General features: G+C 37.4%; 2 protein-coding genes across 4 annotated transcripts; both read left to right on the top strand.

The window, feature by feature from the left end:
• The first annotated feature begins 231 nt into the window (after positions 1 to 231).
• LOC121775076 (protein ENHANCED DISEASE RESISTANCE 4-like) lies at positions 232 to 4,580 on the top strand. 3 transcript variants are annotated; one of them, XM_042172040.1, is made up of 6 exons: positions 232 to 793; positions 975 to 3,207; positions 3,283 to 3,343; positions 3,421 to 3,644; positions 3,763 to 3,849; positions 4,397 to 4,580. In XM_042172040.1, exons 1-5 carry the CDS (start codon positions 676 to 678, stop codon positions 3,815 to 3,817), a joined length of 2,691 nt encoding a protein of 896 aa, XP_042027974.1. In that variant the 5' UTR covers positions 232 to 675; the 3' UTR covers positions 3,818 to 3,849; positions 4,397 to 4,580. The 3 variants fall into 3 exon arrangements, with proteins under 3 accessions (XP_042027974.1, XP_042027975.1, XP_042027973.1); XM_042172041.1 differs by lacking the exon at positions 4,397 to 4,580 and having other exon boundaries at positions 232 to 790; positions 3,763 to 4,061; XM_042172039.1 differs by lacking the exon at positions 4,397 to 4,580 and having other exon boundaries at positions 3,763 to 4,061.
• Positions 4,581 to 7,270: 2,690 nt separating this feature from the next.
• On the top strand, positions 7,271 to 9,510 carry LOC121773554 (protein trichome birefringence-like 25). The gene is made up of 3 exons (XM_042170434.1): positions 7,271 to 7,606; positions 7,971 to 8,248; positions 8,606 to 9,510. Exons 1-3 carry the CDS (start codon positions 7,387 to 7,389, stop codon positions 9,389 to 9,391), a joined length of 1,284 nt encoding a protein of 427 aa, XP_042026368.1. The 5' UTR covers positions 7,271 to 7,386; the 3' UTR covers positions 9,392 to 9,510.
• The last annotated feature ends 7,256 nt before the right edge of the window (positions 9,511 to 16,766 follow it).

The following is a 16,766-nucleotide window of genomic DNA, read 5'->3' as shown; positions in this document are numbered from 1 at the left end:
ATCACTCTTTATCTTTCAACCCATCCCCTAAAAAGTCTATGACGAGTAGTAGTTTTTTCATATGAATTCCCTGCTTGATTTCTGTCCAAACAAAATTAGTCAAATTAGAAACAAAGCTGTATTCAAATATCGAAAGCCATTAAGTAATTTCTCGAATAATAGTGATTAAATATTTTATAAAATAAATCACAATTAATCTCATTGGAGGCTAAAATATTCTCACTCTGTTTTCCAGTCTTTGTTTTTTCCCCTGTTTCAGAAAGAGTAATATCACAGTATCCCAAATTCATACAGATTCCCATCTCTCTCTCTTCAAAACTGTAACCGTACACACACAAAAAGCACAAACATATTCAGCCAAAAAAAAACCCCAAAGCACAATCAGTTCGTGCTCGCTTTCCACTCATGTTGATTCACAAACCTTAGATTTTTCCTCTGAAAAAAAGAAACGAATTTCTCTGCTTTCCGTTTTAACACTCAATTATTTGCTGAAATTCTTCTCTTTCAACAGTATTGTTTCCTTTTCCACTCCCATGCTTTTCGAATTTTGAGAAATTTCTCCATGCCCTGTCTCCATTTCTCTCCAAGATTCAATTTTTCAGCATTTTGCATGTTTCATATGCTTCATACGTTGTTATTAAAGTCTGCAAGAAATTTGTAGAGAGAGAGAGAGAAATGTCTGAAACTGCTAAAGTTCGTTTAGTTCGTTGCCCCAAATGTGAGAATTTACTGCCGGAGGTCACTGATTTCTCTGTTTATCAATGTGGCGGTTGTGGCGCTGTCCTAAGATGTAGTAATTCTCTTTCTCTCTCTTGTTTTGTATGTTTTGTGGGGAAGATTTGTGTTTTCAGGGATTTATTTGTTTAGTATATTTCTGAATCTGATTGATTTTATGCAGTTAATGATAGAGAAATGCTTGGTTGATTCATATTGATTGATTTCTCCTTTTTTTGATGTATGGTTGACTTCATTAGGCAAGAACAAAGGTGTTGACTTGGACACATTCTCGGAGAAGTCTACTGAGGAAATGGTTGGTAGTAAGGTAGAAAAGCTTTCTGATAGATATGAAAAAATGGTGAATGTTTCTGAGAGGAGAGTGATGGAGATGATGAGTGATGGCTCTGAGTCTGATGTGAGGTCCAACGTTAGCTCTTCGAGCCGGGCCGAGAGGAGGAGAGCTCGCGAGAGGGCTGAAATCGGTAGGAATGGTTTAGGTAAGGAGGAGAATTGGGATGTTGATGGTGATGTGATGAGAGATAGGAGGTTCAGTGAAATCCAGCAGGTGGAAATGGCTCGAGATTTTGAGGATCCTGTGTTGTTTCGTGACAATGAGGCCGGCTTGAGAAGGCCAGGCCGGGTTGGGGAGAGGAGTGACGAGATGGAGGGTGTTTGGAGGGCTCAACGAGTGGATCCGGGGGCTGGAAGGCGTGCGAAAGATGGCTCGTTTGATCATCTATCCGCATCTAGTTATGATTTTGATGATCCATCTAGGAGTAGGGGTAATGGTGTGGTGGATGGATTGAGCAATGCTGAATTTGTTGAAGATGATCGGGCCGAGCTTTTGAGGCAGTTAGACGAGCTTAAGTATAAGCTGAGTCTTTCGGGTAATCTCAACGACAAGGGGAAAGAGAAGGCTCCCCTCGATAGGAGGATGCTTTCTCAAGATCCATATGCGTCTGAGAATGAGGCGATGATGATGCAAAGCTCGTTGAAAAGGCCGCCTTTTCAGAATCAATACACCGAGCCACCTCATTTGATGCGTAGGCAGGAAATGGGGGAGAATGGTTTTTATCCTCCGAGATATGGTCCAAGTCATGTTCAAGGATATGGGAATCCATCGAGGCCTCATTTGCGCCCATCCGAAGCTCAAGGAGGGTTTCAGATGCCACCTGCGCATGGCTATGTGTCTGGACCTTACGTGGATGATGGTGTGGCGTATATGGATAACATGGAACCGTATCCTGCTGAATTCAGCCGGCACCATCCATCTTGCTCGTGCTACCATTGTCGTGCCAAGGGACCAGTTTCTAACCCAATGATGCAAGCTGCGTATAGTGGTAAATACTCCAATATGTTGGATGATCGTGGCTCGTTTGGTGCAAGAGATCACTACAACCCGAGAGTTCACGATCAGCCTCCACTGAGGCCTCGTGCCACTCAAAGTCATGCAAGATGGCCTAGTGATGTGAACTCTGAGGTGGATGGTTTCACACGTCGTCGCCCTGCTAGAGCCCATTTGGTTGGTGGGGGAAAACACTGCAGCCATTTAGCCGGTGGCGCTCCTTTATTGACCTGCAACAGTTGTTTCGAGGTCCTAATGCTTCCTAAGAAAGCCGTGAGCAAGAATAGCAGCAGGAAGAAGCTCAGATGTGGGGCGTGCTCTTCTCTCATTGCTTTCGTAGTTTCAGGCAAGAAAATGGTCGTCTCACTCGACATGGAGGCTAAGAACGGTCCTCCAAAAGCTGATAACGCGCGTTCTGTGCCTTCAAGACCAACAACTACCAACAAGCGTGATGTGCCTTCAAGACGAGGCGACACTAATCCGAGCCAAACTAGGACAGCCTTTTCATCTGAGGATTATGATAGCTCCGGATACGATTTCCACTCCATGGATAGAGAAGTGTCTCGTCCGGGGAGAGATAGCAAGCCTATCGAGACCAGGCTTCGTCATTCTACATCCACGTACGCTTCTGATGCCGAGGAAGAAGCACAAGACTTCGCCTCAGCTGCTGATATACCAAGAGAGGATAAGGGGCCTCAACCTCCTACATGCTCCACTCTTCAAGATTACTTTGAGCAGCCTTACTTAGACAGTAATGAATTCTCCGATTCCCATTCGAATAAGCATCGTGTGGTGAAGGATTCTGGCGAAGGAAACAGAAGTGGGCGCTCTGAACGCGGTCTAATTGACAGATCTTTACCGAGCAAGACGGGTGCTAAGCAGATTTTGAGGAAAGAGTCCACAGCTACTGAGATAGATATATCATCGAACGAGTTCTCCAACACAGGCTCTACCTTTGAATCGAGTGGAGCAAGCAGAGGCGGTAGAGGGGCTGGCTCATTCTTTGCTGGCATTATGGGGAGCTTTAAGGATCCACATAGACCCGAAGAATCTGCTAGTGTTACTGTCAACGGCCATCTAATACCAGACCGGTTGATCAAAAAAGCAGAAAAAATAGCTGGACCGATCCAACCCGGCCATTATTGGTATGTATGCCTTCTCTTACACTGGTCTCCTTCCATATGTTGCATCCAACTCATTAAGTTTTTACGACGATTTAGGTACGATTATAGAGCTGGATTCTGGGGTGCTATTGGAGGGTCATGCCTTGGCATAATCCCTGTAAGATTTTATTACCATTTTTGTAGAACGCCTAATTTTTGCTCGTTTAACCAACTTGGGTGGTCGTGTTGTTGCAGCCGTTTATAGAAGAGTTCAACTACCCTATGCCAGAGCATTGTGCAGATGGGAACACACAAATATATGTTAATGGAAGAGAGCTGAACCACAAAGATCTTAATCTGCTGGTAGGCAGAGGTCTCCCGAGGGAGATAGATAGATCCTACATTGTAGAGATATCCGGCAGAGTTCTAGACGAGGACACTGGCGAGGAGTTGGAAAGCCTCGGAAAACTTGCTCCAACGTGAGTATACATATACCCCTCGCGTTTATTTCATATTCTGATGACTCGTGCATGGTAATCACTTGATGTCCGTTTGAGAGGTGGATTTTATCTTTCACTAACTTGTTAACTTAAACAGCATGGAGAGGGTGAAGCGCGGATTTGGCATGAAAATTCCACAGGCCGTTGCATGATCGTGGACTCATCAAATGCTCGATCGCCTCTGGTACAGACTACCATTGTCTTTTTTTTATTATTTCACTTGTTTTGATTGAGAAAAGGTTAAGATTCATGCTATGCTACTACTGCTGTTGTTGTTTATGTTTGAGTGATTGGTTCACATGCAAGAAATGTGTATTGTGGCATGGCAGTCTTGCAAAAGTTTTTGATGCTGTATGTAATATCCCTCTAATCTTTTCTTTAAGAGGGTTTTCTATATTTTCTCAGTGCCTATACTTGCAATTATTTTGACCCTCTAAATATTATACTACTCAATTCATCCTTTAAAAATACAACTATTTCCATTTTAGTTCCTCTATTAAAAATTAAAAAAAATTCTATATTAGGAAACTTTTTTAATAAGAAAATGAGATTTATTATCCACTAATAATACTTAAATTGCATTTTTTATTTATCTCTCTCTTACTTTACCAATTGTATATTAAAACTCGTATCGTTTTAAAAAACATCTTCATTGAATTATATATAGCCCCACTTCATTTTGAGGAGCATTTTTATCTCTACTAACTAGATTTGGCATGAAAATTTCACAGGATGTTGTATGACCATTTTGGACTAGTGGTGTCATCAAAGGCTCGATTGGTACTACTTCAGTTAGAAATTTATAGAAGAAAAATGAAATTAAGTGGAAACAAAAGCAGAAAAAATGTGTGTAAGACAAACAGAGATGGGAGGGTGGATTCAGAACTTAATACTTTTTCAGTTTTTCTCTCTTTATTCCTTAATTACTAACTTATATTAGTGGATTCACAAAATACAATTGCTTATACTTTTTCCACCGCTTTATTCTCTAATTATAGGGCATATAATAAAGTAGATATTCCAGATAACTAAAAAAAAGTTAGTGGGACCATCTCAAATCTCAAGTATTATAAAATTGAACAAGATAATCTCATCCAAAACAATTTCTCTCAGTTCTTTGTATCCTATGTTGATATCACAAGCTACATAATTTATTTTGGTTATTTTGATAAAAACTTTATTCTCTTTTATTTTCTTCCTTCTAATTTTATTTTAATTTGATTAATCTTCAAACACCAATTTTTTAAAATTCAATTCACAAAAGAAATGCGTCACTAAAATGGAATGGAGGGAATATTTGATTGTCAAAAGCCAAAACGGAAAAAATATTACTCCGTAGACGACACTTTAAATGAATGAGAGATAAAGAGATGAGGTCGATTTCCACACAATAATTTAATGCAATTAAATTCTTTACAGCAGTGATTACTTCAATTGCTGTGATGCTGAACTGAGTCATTAGTCACTGTGTCCTCCCTCATTCAGGCAGATAAGATTATTACTATTAAAAAATAGAGAAAAAAGAAACGAGAGAGGCAAACAGAGATAATTATTTCACAATTCGTACATTAAGGTTAAGCAGTGTTTTATTTTAGTCAAGCCCTATATATTTATATAGTATATCTTATTTTACTCTATTTATTAATTTTGATACTTAATTTTAATACATGCCACCCTCATTCTGATGTTGTTGATTACTGAATTTGGTTGGTGAAGATATCAACTGCATATCCTGATTTCAAGATTATCAAGCAACTCAGGGCATCAGCAGTGGGGCGCCTTAGGGCGCGCCACGTCATCAGTTTTATCCTCCTTTCCCCACCTGCAGTGGGGCGCCCTAAAGCGCGCCCTATGACGCCACATCATCATTTTATTGTTTTATTTAATTAATTTAAATGTTTTCAAATAACAAGTAACGAGTAAATAAAAAACGTCTAAATAACAAATGACAATGCATTAATAAAAAAAAGTTACACCATTCAACTTACAAAAAAAAACAACTAAGTCGGTGCAATTCTCAACTTCTGACGCAGCACATCGATTAATGCCCGGAGATATTCGGCTTCGTCGGGTCAGTACACTTCTTGAGGGCCTTGTGCGTCTGCAATAACGTCCTCGCCATCGACGTTGTTGCCAACGACTCAAACGCGGTGGCCGTCTGGGTCGGGAGCGTTTCTGGGAACGGAGATGGGTTTGCAGCGGTCGAGGATGAGGTCACGGCCGCCTTCCCCTTGGCCTTCGCAGCCTTGACGCCGGGAGGACACCGGTGTGCCGGAACTCCCTTCATCCACGTACGTCCGGTTGAGGTCAACCGGGTGATTGCCGCTGCCGCTGCCGCTGCTCGTGTAATCACCAGCTTCGGTGCTCTTCGTCCTCTTCGGCGCACCAGTGTGCAGAATTCCATCTTGGAACTTCTGCTTGCCCCTCGAGAGCGCCCGGATGGCCTCGTGCTTGAAGTCGCCATACATCGACCGGTACGACAACAGCGCTTTAGCGCGCACGTCGCTCAAGCTCTCGCCGCTCCCCTGTGCCCGCGTGAACTTCTCGAACTCCGCCGAGTACAAGTTCACTTGCTTCTTCACTTGATCCCAGTGCTTGCGGAGTTGCTCACGTTTGCGCTTGTACGCGGTCGGCGGCTTGGCCTCATTGTAGAGGCCGGCGATGCGCTCCCAGTACGTGACCTGCCTCTGGTTGTTCGCGAAAATCGGGTCTTCCGATATATCTACCCAACACCTGGCCAAAATGAGGGTTTTGTCATCGGTGTAGTTCATACGGCCGGGGGCGTACTCATTGTAATTTCCGGGAGGCGGCAACTTCTGCGCCCGCTGCCGGTTCTGCTTCTTTTTGGCTGGGGCGGAAGCGGTCGCGGCGGGTTCGGGATCGACGCTGCGGCGTCACGGCGGGAGGGAGCGCTTGGTCGGTTTGGAGACGGCTCCATGTCAGACAACCCATACGATTCCGTCTCCAAACCGACCAAGCGCTCCCTCTCCGCTAAACATAGGACTATTGGGACTTGAATCCATTTCGTAGTAATTATGTAAATGTAATAAGTTTCGAAAGTGAAATCGTGAAATGAAATTACAAATGAACTCTATTTATAAAAAAACGAAACCGCGTGCCATCGTCCGCGTCGATCGTCCGCGTAGCTTACAGTGGGCCAGACGATGGCGCGGACGATGGCCTATCGTCCGCGCTATACTCTGCGCCCTTAGTATAGGGCGCGACGATCGTCCGCGGCCTATGTCACGTACCCGCAATGGGGCGGACGATGGCGGGCGCAGACGATGCGCGCCATCGGGCGTGCCATCGTCCGTCCCATTGCGGATGGCCTCATAAAAATTCATTCTTGCTTAAGTTATTTTGACTATTTCATTTCCTAAAAGCATTTCTCCAACTACCAAAATAGTTTAAGAAAATGAAAAGAAAAGCCAAGCTTCCAAACGAATAATATGATGGGGAAACGGTAACTACTTTACTCCCTCTGTTCTTTAATACAGTATTTTGCAAACTAATTTAAATTTTTTATTTCCAAAAATCATAATTATAATTAGTAACAATATTTATTTACAGATTGCGACATGCTAATTTCCGGCAGAAAATGCATTAAATGCTGGATGATAAGACCATTTTTGCATAACTGACAACTACCCCATCTTTAAACACTTCTTTAAAGCTGAGTTGTGTGTGTTTATGTGAAAAAACAGAGAAAAAGAGGAAGAATATGAAACAATTCAACACCAAAAACATATTCTCATCACTTTTGGTGAAATTTGCAATCTGTTCTCTGCTTCTTGCCATTTCTTATCGACTTCTTTCTTCAAGTTTTGTGCAGTTTTCTCTTGTCGTTTCAGATGATGAGGCTGCTGCATTAGCTGTAACCACTCCGCCGCCCCCATTCACCGATGACCTCTTGCTCAATCTTGACTACACTCCTCGCAATGGTGAGTGAACTTCATTTTTTTTTTTGTTTAATTCAGTAGTTCTAAGCTTTTCTCCAAACTTGAAAAGAGTAAAGATTGAATCTTTTTAACACCCAGATCACATTCAAGATCGAATTTATAAAAAAAATGGCTGAAATTATGTCAAAATGATGATGTGATTTATGAAGCTGAAACATACCATTTCAGCCTATTGAACATTCTTGAAATGTACATTCAACCAACTGCCTGAGAATTTAAAAACATTATTAAAGTCATAACTTACCAACTACTAATGTGTATCTGAATTAAGAATCCCAAAATTATGTGAAATTGTGTCACTAACATAGGTTGGTTCTAACTTTCAACTTTCACACTGTGGTTACAGAAAGCTGTGATTTGTTCAATGGTGATTGGATTCCAGAGCCAGATGGTCCATTCTACACCAACAGCAGTTGCAGATCAATAGAAGCTCCACAGAATTGTATGACGAATGGCCGGCCGGATTCGGGCTACGTTTACTGGAGATGGAAGCCCAAGGGCTGCAGCTTGCCTAGGCTTGATGCCAAGAGATTTCTTGAGATGATGAGGGATAAATCACTTGCATTCATTGGTGATTCAATCATGCGTAACCATGTTCAGTCATTACTCTGCATTCTATCACAGGTAAATGGTAATGTCATTTGAGATTGAATCTACATTATAATGAATTGATTAGTAGAAGTTTGCCAATAGGCAATAGCTTCATGTCTAAGTTGATTCAAGAATATGATTTTTGAGTTTTTTTAATCTAATTAATATTTGGTTTTCTCAATCTTTCTAAGCAAGCATACCTTTACCAACTAGGCATAGCCCCTTCCTCAATGGACCTACAATAGTTAGTTTAACTTTCATTTCATTTTGCTATCAATTCTTGTTTTGAATTTTCTCATCTTTTTTTCTTTTTTCTATTCTTTATATTGAAAAAGCTCGTAGAGGATAGTACTTGAACTCCTCTATTAACGATCTTACTCCACGTTATAGGTAGAAGAAGCCGTTGACATCTACCATGACGAGCCTTACAAGAACCGGAGATGGTCGTTTCCCTCGTTCAATTTCACTGTCTCTGTCGTCTGGGCTCCATTCCTAACGAAAGCTTCCATCTTCGAGAATGACAATGGCATTTCCTCTGGCATTATCCAGCTATATGTAGACGAACCCAACAAGATATGGACAGATCAGTACAGGGATTTCGACTACATAGTGATTGGAGGAGGTAAATGGTTTCTCAAGTATGCGATTTACTACGAGAACAACACTATTCTGGGTTGCCACGGCTGCCATGATAGCAACATAACAGAAGTAGGATTCCAAAATGCATACAGAAAGGCACTAAACACGACGTTCAAATTCATATCTGAGGCGAAGCACAAGCTGTATATACTCTTCAGGACTATAACTCCGGATCACTTTGAAAACGGGGAATGGGACTCCGAGGGTTACTGTAACAGGACAGAACCATTCAAAGTAGACGAAGTTGAGATCAGAGACATAGATGAGATTATGAAAAGTGTTGAACTCGAAGAGTATCAGTTGGCATCAGAGGCACTTTCAAAAAACAGGGTGGGTGGTTTGGAGCTGCTGGATACAACCATGCTTTCGCTCCTCAGACCAGATGGTCACCCGGGCGTGTACAGGACGTTCCAACCATATGAGGGGAAAGACAAGCATGCAAAGATTCAGAATGACTGTTTGCATTGGTGCTTACCTGGCCCTATAGATTCTTGGAATGATTTGATGATGGAAATGCTTCTTAGACATCAAAGATGATGTTAACACAGCATTGTACTTACTTGCATATTGAGATTCATTTGTTGCACCTTCTTCATTTTCTGGCTATCCAGGTGGTTGTTAGTGAAAACAAAGGATTTACATTTTACACACAAAAACTGAATTTTGTAACGAACAAGATCTATTTATTCAACACCGCATTTTGGACAAAACAAAAAAAATGCAGCAATTAGAAGGTGCATCATTTCTGCTTCTACTTGGTTTTAATTGCTGGTTCTTGCTTTATTTCATCTCCCTTGCGCAATACAGTTTAGCCAGATATCTAGCAAGGGAAGATGAAAGGGCCTCTGTCTACAAAGGAATATGTTGAGTGAAACAGAAAAAGGAATGCCATTGAAGAACCGTTATTTAATCAGAAGAACTTGATAATAATAAAAGTATCTAATTTACAGCACACTTGCAACACACAATCTAAAAATTATTCCTAAAGAATCGCGTAGAGCAGCTGATTCCAAATTACGATGCAAAAATCCAATATGTTGATCAACCAAATTGTTCATTATATGTTGGCCAAAAAATCCATCAAATTTAAGATTCGTCATTTTCCCAATCCCAGTCAAGCACATTTTCGATTAGCTATTATCATACAAATCCAGCAAATAAATCTTACACCAAACAAAAAAAATCGATTTCGCTCTTCGGATTCATATACAAGAGAAAATTAAATAATTACTACAAATATTCTTCGAGGAAATCCAAAAGACCACATAAACTCGGTGAATTTTCAACAAGCGCAGGCCAAATGCATATCATTACGAATCAAATATCGAAAAATTAGGAGATAAAAAATATTACGTTATCAACGAAAATGAGATCAGCGACAACTACGGTTCCGATTACTCCGGCGATGAGCGAGGTGGGGCCGGTAAGCAGACTCCATTTTCTGTAGATCATTTTTCTCTCTCTAATATGCTCCTCAGTTCTATTGCAGTTGCAGATATAGTCATATAGCACCTGGTTTATAGTGGCTTTTTTATTTAATTATTAAACGGGCCAGTCCATAATAACATGGGCTGTCTCTCAAAAACGAATAAATACGTGCCTTTATTTAGGTAAAAAGTTGTCCAGTTTTATTATCAAAAAATAGATTATTTTAAAATAAAATATTTTTATTTTATTATGCTAGTAGTATACTTCTTTATTCCATAATCAATAGCTCTATTTTATTTTTTTTGGATCGTCCACAAAATTTATACTAATATTTTGTAACTTCAAGATAAGTTATCTATCTTAAGGACCCATTTGATAAGAAAGATGGAATATGAGAAGATATGTAAAACAAGATAAGAAATACGGGTTTCATGTCAAGATATGCAAAGATAAGATTTTTTTTCGTGGTTGTTTGATAGAAAAGAAATTATCTAAATTTGTATAGCATATTAAATAACATGGCTTAAAGTTATAATTTTGGTATGATTGGAGAGTGCCCTAGTCCTATATTAGGCTTTGAGTTAAGCTTAACTATGATATCAAATAATTAGAAATGTTCATATATAATTCTCTATCTTGGTATTACTATAATATCAACCCATTAGAAATGTATAGATATATCATATATAGATTAGAGAGTTAAGGATTATATTCAATGTCGAACCAATTTTAATGACCGAACTAGAGAATAAATCATGTCCACCCATTTTGTTAATCTTATGGTCATAATTAATTCTCTCAAATATTATTAAATATTGTCAACATGTATTATAATATTATAAAACTAATGTGTGGGGCTGATTTTGTAATTGTAACTTTGGCAGTTAATGTGTTTACCTTGATTTCAGACAACTTAATTCGGAAATGATTTCACACGATTTTAATGCTCTCTTATTCTCACTTCAATCTTGAAAAATATTCACACATGTTAATATGATTGCATTATATTCACACGATTCTAATCTTCATGTTAACATGGCTTGATGTATTGTCTCAGTTTTTTAACTTCTTTATATTATTCTTAGATGAATACATTTTCTGTTCCGATGAATATAGTTTCATAATAAATGAAGTAGTTAGTCTATTCAAATAATGTTTTGGATGGATGAACTAATCTGATGGTTTGATGAATAAATACCTACACAGAATGAATAATTTTTAATATAGAGTGATCTCTTTATATTATCATTTATGTTTTATTGAACTCATAAAATGTTTTTCATATTGTAGTCTGTTTAATTCATAGTAAAACCATGTTTCCGCCGCCCTCAGTATAAAAAATCCATAATATATTCTTTAAGCTAATAAAAATCTCTAATAAGTGTACTACACAGTATACCAGTTTTGGTTAATTTAAGCTAAAAACAAATGATGATTTAGACTATTCGGTTTACAGTTTACGTGGGAAAAACTGTTCCGATTTCAAATATCGAAATATCACTTCTTCTTAAGGTAACATTCTATCTTCTTTTCAACATCAATGTCCTTGTTTTTGCTTTCCTCTACGTAGTATCTTGTAGTGATGCGCTTGTTGTTGAGATATTCATGACTGAATATTGCATTCATCAAAGTTGAACAGTATTTGGCCCTCAAGCTCTGCAGTAATCCTTTGCTAGTTTTATCTGTACTCTGCCGTTGTTCTGTTTTGACCTTCTTTCTTTATTAGCTCGTTCTCCATCAACTTTTGAAGCTCCTGAAATTATCAGATAATAAACAATAATGTATAACCACTTTATTCCCAAACCGCGTACATGGATTTTAGGAGATACTTCAGCTTATTAAATAATTAATTCATCATTATATACAATATGCGAACCTAAAATTTGGTCTGACAATCGATTGCCCGACTAACCTTCTATTTGTGGTGTAATTATCATTTGCCGATTCCTCCCTGGTGCATCATTTCCACCACATATTAACGGCGAGCCACCAGTTTTCATCATTTCTACCATACAAAAACTTCATATATCACACACATAAATCATTCACAATCCACCAACTGACACAAATCAGAATTAAATACTTCATCAGATGCAGAAAAGATTTCATTTTATAATTAAATAAACTCAGCTAAATCATTCTCATTTTCATCCTATAAATAATACAGAAAAACATCAAATAATCACAATAAGAGAACAAAACAACAGTTCATCGAATAACAAGTCCACATTACCAAATAATCATTCCACATCCAGTAAAATACATCACCAAACATCAAGTTAAATGACACATAGATCATAACAAAAATTACATCAGCAAACGTTAACCAGAATACATAATATAAATACATACTACTTCATCTAGTGTCGACAAGACTTCATATTTTAATTGTATAAGTTCAGATCACATCTTCAAAACCTTCACCCAACACACCAATTTTGGACAGACTTCAGCCGATTCTGAAGATACTTCATCTTATACTTTGATCAGTTCATTTACAGCATTCTAACATACTTCAGCCAACAAATTCATCCAAGTTTGAATGAAAAACACGAACTTTAATCGACTAAACAAAATTGAAAACCGTGAACAAAATATAAATACATAACTCTTCATCTAATGTTGGCAAGACTTCAGCTTATAATCGTATATATTCATATCACAACTACAAAACCTTCACCCAACACAACAATTTTGGAGATACTTCAGCCGAATCTGAACATATTTCATCTTATAAGTTGATAGGTTCATTAACATTATTCCAACATACTTCATCCAACAAATTCATCCAAGTTTCAATTAAAAACAAGAACTTTAATGAACTAAATACAATTGAAACTGTGAACAAAATATAAATTCTAGAATTGGGGTTAGCTCACCCGAAAGATTTGGTCGAAACAGGTGTGGGGTAGACTTGGGTTTGGTTTTTAGAGGGCGTTGCAATGTAGTTTTTCCAGATGAATGTCTTGGTACTGATTATAAGAAAAACGATAATCAGAATCTGAACTAAATTACCACATTCAATGACCTAATTTGAAGTTCTGGAACACGATTTTCAAATCACAGATTCTGAACTAAATTAATGAAAGAACTAAACTCACCGGGATCAGATGCAGTTTTGGAACGCAACGACCACTCATCTACAACAAAAATGAACGCGATTAGTTCGAATGGATTTGGTAGACTGTAACTATTTTTTACGACAATGAATACCTTTCAATTTGCTCCGCCTCGTGTCCACCATGGTGAGAATCTGTAGATGACTAGTATTGAGGAAAGCCAGAGGACTAGGGTTGATAAATGGTGTAGTGAAACGGTGGAGAAGAGAATGGGGGTAAAGCTGAAACGTCGCGGCGGAAGTGAAATGTGAGAGATTTTACCCTAATTCCATATGCTGTGAATAACGCTTCCATCATTTTTACCATATTTGACCACATTAAGAAATGACTAACATGCCCTTTGGATGAACAATTTAATTCACGGGATGAAATTTGAATTTATGATGTAGGATCTCTAATCTCAGCCACTAGATTAAAATCCATTGGCTAATATTTAGTCTCTAGTTCTACACTAAGAAGGTGTTGTGGGAATAAGGGGACCTAGAGAGTTAGGACCCATTCACTTTTCTAGATATGCCTAGAAATGGGTTCAATTAGGGGGTAAATATGATGTTCACCTTCCATGACTCATTACTTCTCGGCCCTTGAATTGTACTAGGGCCCGCACTGTTCAGCCAAAAAATTTCAGAAATAAACCTCAGGAGAGAGGTGGTTTTCAATTCTAGTCCACCAAGAAATGGAAGTATAGTTACTCAATTACCCCTAGCATTTTCGTTTCCCCTCTAATTAACTCTTTTCATAAGGGCAATTTTGTCTGTACAATCAGAAACCGCCCACAATTGTGTGGGCCCTACCCGCAAAAAAAGAGTGCTATTCTTACTCACTAAATAGCAGAAACCGCCCACAATTGTGTGGGCCCTACCCAATACATTAGATTCAGATTTAATTCTTCCCATTTTGTAAATGGGAAAGTGAACGGGTCCTTAATATGTATATAAGGTTGTAGTCACACTAGCTACAACAACATGTGAAGAATGTAACATATTGCATCAATTTATATATGACAAAAAATCGAGAGTTAATTTTGCGAAATAATATGACTATGTGAGAATATTATTGCAGTGTTTCAAGATTGGGTGTAAAACGAGTGTGTTTACTTTAGTGTAATTGAAGTTACAAGTTATTATGATTTCTTATACTTGTCTGCAGGGGTGGGTAAACGGTTTTCGGTTATTCGGTTAACCGAGAATCGAACAGGAATCGGTCGGTTATCGGTTAACCGATAACCGAAATTTACGGTGTTCAGATCGGTTCCGGTTTGTCATTTTGCTCCAAGTCGGTTGTCGGTTATAACCGATCGGTTATCGATTATAACCGATAACCGAAATTAAATACAATTTTAATTTGAATTATATTTTAATTAATACTAGAAAAATTGTAATTTACTTTAAAACTTTGTAACAATAGAGGAAATTGTAATTTACTTCCAAATTTTGTCAAAGTCTCATATTGCAATGTAAAAAAAGTCTATTTTAATTTGTGTTTGGATCAGTTATACTTATAATATCTCAAAGTTCATAAAGTGTCTAAAGTCTAAACATTATTTTAAAAATAAGATCTCTCAAAGTCAGTAAAGTTTTATTGCTTAAGCATTACTACTATTTTAAAAATAGGATAACTCTTCACTGATTATTGGAGAATTTTTTTTAAAATTTTAGATAATTTAAAGTTTAAGTCTTTTAAAGTGCCTTAACAATTTATGTATTACTTGTAAATAGGAGTATAAAAATAATAATAATAATAATAATAATAATAATAATAATAATAATAATAATAATAATAATAATAATAATAATAATAATAATAATAATAATAATAATAATAATAACAATAATAGTAATAAAGTAGATGAAAAGTTAAAAATTAATCCCATAAATAATTTTAATTTTAATTATATTTTTAATTAATAATAGAAGTAATTGTAATTTACTTTCAAACTTTGTCGTCACAATAGAAGAAATTATAATTTACTTCCAAATTTTGTCAAAGTCTCATATTGCAATATCAAAAAAGTCTGTTTTAATTTGTATCACTATCAGTTATACTTATAATATCTCAAAGTTTATAAAGTTTCTAAATATTATTTTATAAATAAGATCTCTCAAAGTCAATAAAGTGCTTAAGCATTACTACTATTTTAAAAATAGGATAACCCTTCACTTATTATTGGAGAAAAGTTTTTAGATTTTAGATCATTTAAAGTTTAAGTGTTTAAAAGTTCCTAAACAATTTATGTATTACTTGTAAACAGAAATAATAATAATAATAATAATAATAATAAAAAAGTAGATGAAAAGTTAAAACAATAAACAATTTTAATTTCAATTCGGTTAGTTCGGTTATAACTGATAACCGACCGGTTCTAATCGAGTCGGTTAATTAAATAACCGAACTTGAGATCCGATCGGTTCCGGTTTGTTTTTTGACAAAATTTTGGCGCCGGTTAACCGACAAGTCGGTATAACCGAAACGACCAAATAACCACCCCTACTTGTATGTATACCTGCTTGTACTTGATAATATTGATTTTTGTTGAGCATAAGGTCATCCACAACGCTGTCACTTATCCGTCCCTTAAATTACTATATATGAGCCCCACTGTACTTTTGTACTCCATCTCTTAACTAAGGGACGGAACCTGCAACCCTCCGTCACTTATCCGTCCCTTAACCGTCCCTTAAATTACTATTCATTCAATTTCATTTTTTTTTATTTTTTTTCCAACATATTCAATTAATAAAAAACACACTTCATTAAAAATAAAATAACATTACAACATAAAATTCAAAAAAAATTAAAAAAACATAATTAAAAATCCTAAAAATTAAAAATACATAATTTAATTTCCTCCGCCAAAGTTTGTCAAAATGTGCTCCATTAGATCATCTTGGAGTTGGGCGTGGGCGGTAGAGTCACGTGTCCTTTGCCCGAATAGACAACCGTTCTTGTATAGACGGGTGCACTCCACATCGAGGCGGACTACTTGCGGTTGAGCTTCCGGGGGCGTCAGGGTCGAACCAATTTCCGGGTGCCTTTGTGGCCGCTCGTTGACAAACACAGATTTTCCATGTTTTTAAGGACTAGATTTGACTTGTTTTAAATTTCAAACATGCAAATTATGTTCTTAAATTGCATATGTTATACATTTGGTATTTTTGACGTGTTTGTTGATAAATGATAGAAAAAGATAGAAAAAAGGTGAAAAAAGGCCAAAGTGCAGCAGCCTCTGTTCGAGCCCATTCTGCCAGCGATTTTGAAGTCCAGTCAGTGCTTACTACATTCCATTCTCTTCGTCTTCGAAAGAGCTTCGCGTGGATATCTTTCATGTCTTAATCGGAGTTTTGTGGAGAAAGTTATGACAATTC

Source organism: Salvia splendens, chromosome 17 (genome assembly GCF_004379255.2).
Source record: "Salvia splendens isolate huo1 chromosome 17, SspV2, whole genome shotgun sequence".
Lineage (NCBI taxonomy): Eukaryota > Viridiplantae > Streptophyta > Magnoliopsida > Lamiales > Lamiaceae > Salvia > Salvia splendens.
This window is presented reverse-complemented; position numbering and strand designations above follow the sequence as displayed.

Coding starts and splice junctions, on each gene's coding strand:
- LOC121775076 (XM_042172040.1), top strand. CDS start 676: ATGTCTGAAACTGCTAAAGTTCGTTTAGTTCGTTGCCCCAAATGTGAG. Junction 3,208..3,282: donor ATCCAACCCGGCCATTATTG/GTATGTATGCCT, acceptor ACGACGATTTAG/GTACGATTATAGAGCTGGAT. Junction 3,344..3,420: donor CATGCCTTGGCATAATCCCT/GTAAGATTTTAT, acceptor GTGTTGTTGCAG/CCGTTTATAGAAGAGTTCAA.
- LOC121773554 (XM_042170434.1), top strand. CDS start 7,387: ATGAAACAATTCAACACCAAAAACATATTCTCATCACTTTTGGTGAAA. Junction 7,607..7,970: donor TGACTACACTCCTCGCAATG/GTGAGTGAACTT, acceptor CTGTGGTTACAG/AAAGCTGTGATTTGTTCAAT. Junction 8,249..8,605: donor TACTCTGCATTCTATCACAG/GTAAATGGTAAT, acceptor TCCACGTTATAG/GTAGAAGAAGCCGTTGACAT.